Source organism: Tachypleus tridentatus, chromosome 1 (assembly GCF_004210375.1).
Source record: "Tachypleus tridentatus isolate NWPU-2018 chromosome 1, ASM421037v1, whole genome shotgun sequence".
Taxonomy (NCBI): domain Eukaryota; kingdom Metazoa; phylum Arthropoda; class Merostomata; order Xiphosura; family Limulidae; genus Tachypleus; species Tachypleus tridentatus.
The window spans coordinates 133,180,466-133,193,019 of NC_134825.1; the positions used below are offsets into that span (position 1 = coordinate 133,180,466).

At 30.6% G+C, this 12,554-nt stretch overlaps 1 protein-coding gene across 10 annotated transcripts in view; it reads right to left on the minus strand.

Moving 5' to 3' along the window:
• Atac2 (Ada2a-containing complex component 2) overlaps positions 1-12,554 on the minus strand; it is a 94,639-nt gene that overhangs the window by 20,373 nt on the left and 61,712 nt on the right. For 5 of the 10 annotated variants that reach the window (XR_013013421.1, XM_076452928.1, XM_076452939.1 and 2 more), the window contains exons 12-15: positions 12,159-12,242; positions 7,340-7,408; positions 6,825-6,937; positions 4,503-4,589 (exon numbers count right to left, since the gene is read on the minus strand). Coding sequence is in view for 9 of the 10 variants with exons in the window: in XM_076452928.1 (XP_076309043.1) it covers positions 4,503-4,589; positions 6,825-6,937; positions 7,340-7,408; positions 12,159-12,242 (353 nt within the window). In the remaining variant the exon portion in view is untranslated. Of the gene's footprint in view, positions 1-3,283; positions 3,740-4,502; positions 4,590-6,824; positions 6,938-7,339; positions 7,409-12,158; positions 12,243-12,554 lie in introns of those variants that run through there. The other 5 variants (XM_076452957.1, XM_076452949.1, XM_076452990.1 and 2 more) reach the window with 4 other exon arrangements.

Genomic DNA, 12,554 nt, shown 5'->3' on the forward strand with positions numbered 1-12,554 from the left:
TTTCTGTACTTTTACAACATAAGCAATTAAGAAATAACACATACTACTCAGGAACAAAATTTGTGTTACACAGTGTTATTTTAGAAAGATAACTCAAAAATCCAAAAATGGGACAAAAAGTACATTTTTGGCTCATCACTTTCAAGTAGCTTTGACTTTTTAACTTTCTACACATTGATAAAGAGAAGGTAGTGATAAAAAATGTACTCTAAGAAAAGTTAATATTGATCAATCATATTTTAAATTAAAAGTTAAAGGCTGTCTTTTAACTCGCTTGCTGCAAAATTTGGTTGAATCACTGAAGTACATGATTCCAAACGGACTTTCACAGTTTCCATACCATAACTTTTAATATGTTTTATGTATCTTTAAAAAAATTTCTCAAGCTTTTAGTAATCATTAAGAGTCATTTTTAGACAAAAATTAGAATTTTTAACAAAATACATTTACTAATTATTTCTCTGTGAATATAAAGAGTGAAAGTATCGACTGCTCCGAGTGCAAAGTGATCTTTCTGTTTAGACAAAAAATACTTTCCTCCATCTGAAAAATCTTAGATTTAATTTGCTTAATATCTAAAACTTTCTAAATAAATTTGAATTTTTTCTTCCAGTAAATCTATATTTTATGTGTTATTTATTCTACCCAAACTCTATATGAAGTAAGTTAAACTAACAGAATCATAACCACCAAATAAAAATTAGAAATAACTGTAAATTACTATTTTTTCTTTCTATAAGGGCTTCAACTCATAAAACAAAGCTAGATTTGTTTCATCTAAACAGCTGCTAAATGTACAACAGTATACATCTACATGTGATTATACTTAAATTCTAATGTTTCACTGCCCTTTGAACCATCCCTAACTAATATTCCCACCATAAAGTTCTAAATTACTTGGCAAACATATTGTTCATGTACATATATGCATGCAGGTGTTATAGATTTTTAAGTTGTAAAGTTCTATATATACATGTAGCCATATGAATCTTTAAACTTGTATATATGTTTACATATATACTGAATGCAAATATACGATGTATCAAAATATAATAGCATATGTATACAAATAAGCATTTTTAATATTTCTTATAGTTTTTATATTTCCAACTTCCTTGTTCTCCTCTCCACCAGCCATCATAAGGTTGGTCATGTTTTTGGTGCTGCTTACCAGATGTATTCTTAGAATGACATTCTACAAAACTGAGAGCATGTTAATTAACGATTATGAGTTGGTTCTTTCAATGTATCTTCTCCCCCCCATTTCTGTTAAAAATTTGGCTGTCAAACTTCAACAACCCTTTCCACTACTATGACCCTAAACTCTAATGTGCCGTTTCTGTTGCATACTTTACCAGACATTAAATATTTTCTAAATAAAGTGTAGAACTACAAAATTTTTTCATCACTTTTGCTTAGAATTGCCAACTCCTGCTTGCACAATTTTTGCCACTCTTATAATCAGCTTTGGTGACAGCTACACAATCTGCATTATCTATAAAATTCATACTCAGGCAGTGTGGGCTATACTTCTACACTTTAGATCAGCAATCACCTTTGTGTCTTTTAAAGTAATTATCTGATGAATGTGTACAACAAAATTAAATTTTATGTATTATTGACTTTCTATTTTTACTCCTTCACTTCAAGTATATGAGGTTGGCTTCCTAAAGACACCGATTGTATAGTGTATAAAGAATTGAGTTTCTATGTGTTTAATGTTTGTTTATAGTTAAGTACAAAGCTATACAAAGAACTAGCTGTGCTTTCCTCACCACAGGTATCAAAATCTGGTTTCTAGAGTTATAAGTCCACAGAAATATTGCTGCTCTAGTGAGGAGCTATCTACAGGATAGTTATCTAATGTTCATCTATTATTGGCTGTTAATTTATGTTTCATCCTGAACTTGAGCATCTTAAAGGAACATCAGATATTTGTGAAAAGTAACTTTAATGTGTAATTACAACATCATTTACACTAGAATTATGACTTTTTTTAGCTTATGAAAAATATATAAATAACTTTCAAAGTACTGTACACAATGTGCAACGATTCATTTGGTAATACTGCCTAGGTATGATTGTAATACTCTTGCCCATTTTTTGCTATTAATAATATTATTAATTAATAATAATAATAATAAAAGAACAAATAAGCAGTTTTTGAATGTGTGTAAAAATGTAACCTTGGATGTAACCTACATGTTTCAGCATTTGGAATAGAACCTCTGTGAAAGATAAAACTTTTGGCCATTGTCTTAATAATCTGCTTGATCTTTAGAGGGTGGTTTTGCCTGAATACTCTATAGGCTTTTTCACACATTTCTTAAATGATCCTTATTATGAACCATTATTATGGTTCATGATAACAAGATACTTAAATTAAATTTTGAATATAACACACTAAAACTTCATAACATGCACAGAAAAAAAAAAAAAAGACACCATAGCAAAAGTGTTCAAATAAACCCAAAATTATTTTAGCAAGAGTTTTATTTCTTCTTTGAAAGCTATGCATTCTTCACTCATAATAGGTAAGTACAATATGTAGTGCAATTTGATGCACTTCTCACAATCTATTAAGTCACTAATATAGTTCCCTGATAAACCTACGCTAGTACCCCCAAAAGGGGGCCCAGACCACCATGGTTTACAGGATATATATAACTGAATGGTAAGTGGGTAAAGATGGAATAAGATATTAAATTAGTGGACAGATGAGCAAATTTAAAGTACATAATCTTCTGATGGAGGAGTTATAAAAAAATCTAATTCATTTATACACCATAAAAATAAATAATGGAAATGAGAATGGTGCATAAGATAAATGCTGAATAAGTTAAGCAAATGAAGATATATATGATTTAATGAAAGAGTGAATTGATAGGTTGAAGTGAATACTGATTTATTTGATAAATTAAACAATTAACTCAATGACTGATGATGAGATGAATAAATTAAATATTTAAATAAATACTAAAAAAAATGAATTAACCACCTGTCCAGGAAATTACTTTTTCTTAAGAAATAATATTTCAAACAAGTGATAAAAAAGTAAACAAAACAGAACAGTATGCGAAGTTTACTGACTGTATCAAGAATTTCAAAAATAACATTTTTTGACAAGTTATGTTGCTTTGTGAATACTTCATTCAATTACAAATCACTGTTTATAATAACCATCAACGTTTTATTTAAGATGTGTCAATTTGCAGGAAGTGTTACATTTAAAATTGATATTTACTGATGTGACCAATAATAATTTATTTCATCAGCCATATGCTCACTGGGTACAACTATTTATAATGGTAAAACACGTCCTACAGTTCTGATTAGATACCATACATTTTAGGCAAAACATTTTTGAAGCTTTTTTCAAAAGAACCACCAAATAATAAAATATAACAGCACTTACTACATTTAAACACTTTTACAAACACTGTATAGATTATTATTATATTTCTTATATAATTATGTCTTCAGCAATGTTATTTTATTAGGTTGAGGAATAATTCGTGAGCGTTTTTAAATAATTTCATTCAAGCATTACATGCAAGACTATACAATACTTCAATGCATGAACACATTACACCCAAACATTTATTATGATACTTTATTTCATGTAATACCTAGGTATATAGTATGCATTGTTTTAAACGAAATTGCAAGAAATTAAATGCGAAAAGCAGATGGTGTCGAAAATGCTCGATTTTGTCCACTTGACATTCCATTTAATGAGCTGAAAATGAAAGCAAATATTAAAGACATATGAAAATCAAACACACCATCTATTAGAGCAACAAATTATCTACCAAATGACATGAAATATTTTGCGAAAGCGTTTCATTTATGAATACATTTTTTTAACTTGAAAAAACGCTCACAAATTATTCCTCAACCCAATAATATTAATACAATACCTTGATGAGGAAAGAAAAGAACAATAATAATCACTTTATTTCAGTTTTTTAAAAGTTAGTCTTTAAGTGAGACAAAATGTATCACAAATACGCTGTAAGATAATACACATATGTAGAAATATGGCACACATCTTATACTATGTTGCTCAGTACTACCCATCTTTTTTTCAGTTTTACTAAAATTAACTGCTAAACAATAATTAAAATAATTTAAAATATGACAAAAAAGGTTTAATTGCTTTAAAAGGATGATACATTCATCAGAAAATTCTTAACTACTTTTCTAAAAGTGATCATTTCTTGAAAAGCAGTTAAAAATTTTGAGTACATTTTCTTTTCAGGAATACTGTAATAAACTCTTTTCAAGAATGGTATGAAATAGCTAATGATGAACTTAAATGCTTAAAAACTCTCTATTATAAACTGATAAACTCAAGGTATTTCTGCAATAGTGACAGGTACAATAATGAAGATGCAAGCACTGCATAAAACATAATTATCTTAACAGTGAATATTCAGTTGTTCTATGAATAATTTCACATTTGTACTTTTCAGAAAACAATGCTAATTTTTTAAACCTACCTGTGAGGAAAAGCTTTTATTTCTTCCATTAGTTGTAATTTCAAAGGAGTGGATTCATAATCTCGAAAAATGAATGGTTTCAGAATTCTGACATATGTGAATGAATGTAAAGATGAAAAAAGTGAAAACAAAATTCATACAATTAAGTATTTTTATGTATGAAATTTAAATCATTTTATGAGTTTCCTTTGAAATATGAAAATATTTTTGTTTAATCCAACAGAGCAAAAGTTGCTTTCAATTTTATTGATTTTTTTTTAATTTCAAAATTTTTATAAGCAAAAAATATGAAACATCTCATTTGTTTTGCACCTATAATACTAATACTATTACTTTTACTTAAAAGTTCACAAATGAACCATTGGATAAGCTTACTAATATGAACTACTTTCCTGCTGCCACCTTATTTTAATATCTCATACGAATCTTAATCCATGAAATACCTTAAAATTTAGAATTTTCAAACTTCAAAATGACAAAAGTCATTGAAGGTAAAAAAAATGCTGTTTTATCATACTCTATTTCCTTTTGTGCTAATACTAATATACGTTTTTTTATAATTCATACATTTATGGATGCATTTATGTTTTTAAGTTTGTTGGTATGAATCTATAAATATACTCAAACATCAATGTGTTGAAATTGGATATTTAGAATACAAATATTATGTCAAAGCTGTAAATTAGTCCTACCTATTTTCTACAATACTTATTGTATCTAATATACTACATGTAGCATGGTTCAAATTGACACATAGAAATACAAAACCCTGTAACTTGAGAGCTTTTGAAAGATCAACTTTTCTTCAGTAAGTCTTAGACTAACTATCTTGATTCTTTGACATCTAAATTAAATTCCTAAAGTCCCTGAAATCTCAATATACCAATGTTTAATTGTGTGCATTACACTTTGATATGTCAAAGACAAAAATTAACAATCACTAGACTAACAGTGTGAAAAGCAGTATTATATTTTAATAATTCTTTAAGATACTGTTAAGAGAGTTCATTCCTGGTAACTATAATAAATGTTTTAATGCTTGAAATATTGTATTAGTTAAACTGTCAGAAAAAACTTCTATCCTAAAAAAAATTAAGATGTTGGAATTTTAAAATACTGCAACTGGTTTTTAATAACATATTTTCCAATTGTTTTTGAGTACATCGGTTTGTATCTGTGTGCATGTATATATATAACAGTTTGCTTAATAAATCAATGTTACTGATAAAATTAAAATATAAAATAAACATGCAACACAGCAACCACCTAAACTCTCAGGGAGTTATTAAAGGAAAAATAATAATAAAAAATTACAAGTGAAGTCTAGTTTTCAAATACAGAAAACCTATATTACTTTATTCTACGTTTAATGTATAAAAAGTTCAGATGTGTTTACAATTCTATAGAAAACATAAATAAGCCTTGCAACAATAAATAATGTTACAAAAACTGACAAGTTAATAAAAGAGTACACAAATGAGAGTAAACTGTACAAAAACACCAATTGCAATATGTATGTTATGAGTGGTTTCTAAGTGTTAAAACGGAACCATGTAACCAAAGATATGAGCCGTGACACCACGTTTACCACCTACATATTTGGTTCATGGTGAATTTGATACTGCAATGCTCCCACAGATAGATATTACTAGAAGAATATGTCACAAGTTCTTTCCAATGAATAATATTCGTTTAATAAGATGTTGAATAATGTACAACCATTGCACAGACAATTTTAAGGAAGGGAACTTTTCAATGTTCTTCATGAAAGCAGAATAACTCACAATGAAAATCATTAAGGACAACAAAACTAGAACCTAGATTAAACTATTCATCCATAAAGTGAAAGCTATAGCTTCAAAACTAGCACTGTTAACAGAGTAAGAAACAAAGATATGAAAGTTCACAAGCTTCTAACTACATCTTAAACTTAAGAGCTACCTTCATAAGAAAATGAAACCATAGCAATTTCACTGTCCACATAAACATAAAAGTTTCATGATTAAGTTTCAATAGACATTATGCAACATTGGTTTAGCTTAAACTTGGTACTGAAGTGAAGATCTGCACAGAACTACGAATTTTTGGAAATTATGGAAAGACATTTTGACTTCATCATCCTTTGAAGAAGCTAGTTACAATTCACTGAAAAAGACCAATTGGAATAAATCTAAAAGCAAACACTTTATTATATAGCATGTAAGTGCTAATACCACCTTAACTCTAAAAAAACAACAAAAATACATTCTATACTACCCACTGAGGGAGAAACTAGAACCATTTAGGAAAGCATACAATAACAAGATATTGTAAAACCCTCACCTTGAAGTATATGGACTAATAATGCTATCAAGATGAGTATCTTCCAGACCCATTAAGCGTGTAATAAATGAAGTGTGATGTTCACTTCGACCATGCACTGTATAATTTTTCCTCTGTAATGAAATAAAAATTATACTTTTTCTCAAGAAAGAAATAGAGCTTAATTAAGTAGTTGATCCTGTATCGTGACATTACAGTATGAAAAAAAACATCAAGCATGTGTGTGTACATTATACAACTTTTCCACATGATAGATGTGAAAATTAGTATAAAAAATAAGACTTAAAGCACAGTTAATGATAATTGAAAGAGAACAAGTAAATAAAAATTTGTTGTTTTTAATTCATATTTTACTTTCAATTTTACAGCAAATATTTTCTAATGAGTGTAAAAAAATTACTAAAAAAAAGTGTTTGAAAGGTATATAGTATATAATAATATATATTACACACACAAATAATCTTTCATTCACAAACAAACAGAAACATGTATTTATTCACAAAAGTGAGTTTAACCTGATATCGATCTAAAACATGAAGTTCTGACTGGGGACCAAGAAGGTGCGATGGAACATCATCCTTTTTCTGAAATTCAATAAATGAATGTATCATATGAAAATGCAGTCTGCAAAATTGTACTTGCAACGTAACAGCTCTCTGCTTTTACTTTTAATAACTTCTTTCATAAAAACCATCAAACTGAAATGAAAAAAATACTCTTTTATTTTAACTAATGTCTCATGAAAAGTTGTTGGCACACTTTTTATTGACCATTGATTTGTTCTCATCAGCTAATCATGCAAAATCTGATTTCACAAAACAGGTTTTACTTCAAATAAAACAATGTTTGGACCTATATCATATACTTTAACATGTTTGTTTTGATTTAAAAGCCTTTTTATTCTCCTTGGTTATTACAACACTTATATCACAAACTAACTTCATACTAAGTTGTAGGTGAGTAATCAAACATCAAAAACAAGGAAGTTCATATATTTCTGTTTGATTCAAGAACAAGAAACAAGTAATTTCTATTTACTTTATTGTTCATACTTTTAAAAAACTTTATGATTGTATATATATGAATGTCATTATATCAGTGGTCCTTAACCTGGGTTCGGCAAAGGTCAAGACACACTCACCATGTGTATATCCATTCCATTCACCCCACTCGTATGATTCGTGACGTCATGCTCCACTTGGTCATCATTGGCTGCGGCTGATCATGTCACATCACTTGGCCCTAATATCTATGCTGCAGGGAATTTCATGCGCTTAGCAGTCGACTTGTGACTGCAGTAATCGTGCGTCATTTGTGATTCTTTTCCTAATCTTTTAATCCCTTCATACTAACTATGTCGAGCAAAAACAGAAAGTGGTCAGATGAATATGTACAATATGGATTCACGTGTATAATTGAAAATAATGGGACTCAGTGTCCTCAACACAATTTGCTATGCCAAGTTGAGCAATTCTAGTCTAGCAATGGTAAAACTAAGAGAGCGCTCCATAAAGCTGCATGAAAATGGGAAATACAAGAACACAATGCTTGCTGAATTCAAGGTAAAGAGAGCCAGGTTCAATGAAAAGGCTACTTTGCCTGTTCTCATCTTTGTACCCATTGACAAACCGATCCTTACAGCATTGTATGAAGTTGCGAACTTGATCACAAAGCAGGGCAAACCACACACCATTGGTGAAGCACTCATAAAACCAGCTGCATTGAAGATGGCAAATATCATGCTGGGAAAAGCTGCTGAAAATAAGTTATCCCAAATTCCTCTTCCAAATGACACCATCAGCAGCAGAATAGATGACATGAGCAATGATATCTTGGCTCAAGTAGTTGCAGATCTGATTTCAAGCCCAGCAAAATTCAGCCTTGAACTCGACGAGACCACCGACATTTCAAACTAAGTCAGTTTGTTGTATTCGTGCGCTATGTGAAGAACGACAAGATAAAAAAAGATTTTTTATTTTGTAAGCCTCTTACAACCACAACTAAGGCGGGCCGACATGAAGAAACTTGTCAATGACTTCTTCAGAGACAACATTCTTCGTGGGATATGGTATCTGCAGTTTGTTCGCACGGAGCTCCAGTCATGCTGGGACAAAATTCTGGTTTTGGTGTGCTGGTGAAAGCCGATGTACCACACATCATTGTAACGCAATGTGTTCTGCACAGGCATACATTGGCAACAAAAAGCTTGCCTTCAAAACTGGCAGAAGTATTAAAAATTGTAGTGGAATGTGTGAACTTTGTGCAAAATAGTGCCCTGAAGCACCGCATCTTCAAAGAGCTGTGTAATGAAATGGGCTCTGAATTTGAAGTACTTCTGTACCATTCTAACATTTGGTGGTTATCCCAGGGAAAGGTGCTGAATCGTGTTTTGCCATGCGTGTGGAAAGCACCAACATTGTCATGCAGATTGCTTTGAAAAATCTGAGTTCATTCTCATTTTGGCGTACATGGCCAATATCTTCAATGCTCTCAATCATCTCAATCAACAGATGCAGGGCAGTGGAGTCAACATCATCAAAGCGGAAGAAAGCCTGAAGGCTTTTCAAAAAAAGCCACTGTTATGGAAACGACCAACAGAGAATGATAACTTCGCAAACTTTCCCTTGCTGGACAACTGTGCAAGTAAAATCGAAGATGTGTCTGAAATCTGAGACATTTCTGTACCCAGGGAACTGAAGCAAGCAATTGCCATGCACTTAGATGAGCTCGCAAAGTCTCTCGACAGATACTTCCCCACCAGAGAGTCATATCCAGCATGGGTGAGACAGCCGTTCACGTTTAGTGTTGTGACAGCAGATGTCAATGATGAATACCTCAATGAAATCATTGAACTTCAGCAGAGCCAGGTTAAACAGCAACTTTTCAGAACAACAATGCTCTCAGCGTTTTAGTGTCACCAAATTGTAGCGTACCCTCTTATTGCTAAGAAAGCCCTTGAGATACTCATACCGTTTGTTACAACGTCTCTTTGTGAGTAATCCTTTTCGAGGACAATAAACATAAAAATGAAAAAAAAGGACAGATTTTGTTGCAAAAATGATATGAGAGTGGCACTTGCCAAGGTGAAGCAGCACATTTTTTAACTTGTTTCTGAAAGGTAACAGCAAAAGCCACATTGATTTGCAGTAAATATTCATTGAGTTATGTTTTTGTTTCTGTGTGAAATTCGTGTTTTGTTGGTTTTGTTCTTTGAACACAGTGATATTGTGTGCAATTGATGCATGGTTCATTTTGTGCACTAATAAAATATCTACTTATGTTTTGAATTTGAAAACATCATATTTTATTTTTCCAATTATGAGGGGTTCAGTGAATGCAAGTATGAAACTTCCAAGGTTCAGTACCTCCAACAAGGTTAAGAACCACTGCATTATATTTAGTTTTAAAACAAAGTTCTTAATTTTGCACACTAATTATCACTGGATATGTTCTTTGAAATGATTATGGATAACATAGGAATAAACAACTGTTGCATCATGCTTTTAGGAAGCTTTTTGTCCCCTAGGGAAAAATGGACAATCCTTGTATAACAATGTTTTTCACACTATTGCACAGATTCAACCTTTAATAGCTTTTGATAACACATTTTCTGAAAATTTTTGTGGTTCTTTAGATATTTTTACTCTGCCTTCCTTATTGAAAAAAGTTAACTGTAACTCATCAGACCAAACACACACTTCAAGTGACTCACTGTTTATAGTTTACATTCTAAAAGCCAAAGAACTCTTTCATGTCTTTTGCATGGGGAAATAAGAGATAACTGAATTCTAATCCTTTATAGAAATCTGTTAATCAAGGTAGTTTCATTATATAACTCCATACTACTCACTTTTTTCTGTATTCTATCACTAGCAATTTACAGTAATAATTTTTCCTTATAGTAGTAGTATTCACTTTTAACTGCCATTGCTGATGTTAAATAGCCAATAAAAGAAATGATCTCTGATAACGATGAGATCCATTATCACCAAAGGCCCTTCAAAAATCAAAGAATCTTTTTCTTATCCAATACTTTGTAAACTAAGCTTAACATAACTACATCTTTTCAGTTACAAGACTCAATTTATCACCTGACACATCACATGGTCAATCTATTTTACATATGTAAATAAATGTAGTGTTCTATGTACATGCATAGGAGAGTCTTCATAAAGTGGCCAGTCAGCAGATTTTTCTATATTTTGTCAGGTTCTGAACTTCATACTGATTTACACTTTCTTATAAGCCACTTTCACATCAACAAACATGTCTGTTACATTTAAAAAAGAAAAGAAAAAGTAAAATGTTGTGTCACTAAATCTTTGTTAGACATGGACTAACTCTATGTGATACTTTCACGTTAAAAATATTTCCTCAAAAATCAATCGACATATCCACTTTATAACAGGAGAATCATTAGGATAAATTATGAAGTAATATTGAATTTAATTAAACTGAATTTAAACAAAGTAAATAAACTGGATAAAATTTTAATTAAACCACACAAAAAATACAGTCTGTATGTATACTTGTTTTCTAGAAGCTGGATGGTCACTTTTCACTAAATTCATAAATTGACTAACTGGCTTTCTTCTCTCAAGATGGCTTCCTGTCAACCAACTTATTTAAGAACAGGAATATTAATGTTTATTCTACTAGACTTTAATCCAAAATGTTTAAATCTACTGTTTCTTGTTTAACAGGAAATGTCAGATTTAACCATTGTGACTAGTATTAATCACACGATTGGTCACTCTTATTTAACAAAGAAGAGGTAGTAACCTAGTTATTTTATTGCAGGACACTGATTGTCAACAGCGTTACAGCCATCCTCTCAATGGACAAAACAGGTGTGACCTCAACAGAATGAATGATAATGAACAAGGGCTTAACAGCTTTCTTAACTATGTGTTATACAAAAATTGCATAGGCTTAGAATTTTGAAGAAATTTATATTGAAATAAGAACATAAAATGTGCACAGTATTCCTACGTAACATAAATATATAAAGAATCTCTATCATGCCTATGAAGTCTGGTGAAGATCTGATGAAGACAGCATGAATAACATTTTGAAATAAATTTTAAAATTTAACATTTTAAAATAAAAACACACACAAAAAGGAAATTGCTCTTTAACATTACTATCTAGAACTTACTTACAATCCAAATATTAAGGAAGACGTTTTTAAACTGAGGATAAACATTTCATATCAGTCTGAAAAAATCCAATCACATCAAAGTAGCAATCACTCAAAAATTTGTAATTTATATAGGACTCAAACACGGTAGTGGTTCAAACTATTTACATAAACCATGAGGCATGTTAACTTACAATGTTCAAATCAGTGAAGACTCCTACAAAGTGCTTAACCATTTTATCTAGGTCAAATACTGGAAGATGTCTCTCACGTTTTAACTAAATGAGGAGTAAAATCTCAATTAAAACTATGTTTTCAAGAGTTAAATACGAATCAAGGTTAAATGAACTGCAATAAAATATGTACAAAGCTTTAAAGTACTGACCACATTATTTTCTCGAAATTAAATTATTTCTATGCTGTAATTAACTTGGACATAACAAATAAAATATTTTAATTAATTATACTTGTCATAAAACATTATTATATTTTCTAACATCTGAGAATTAGAGGAGTATATAATAACAGTATTCCAACCACAGTATGTTCATTATATCCATTGCTGATGATGCATTCTACTCAATCCAGAG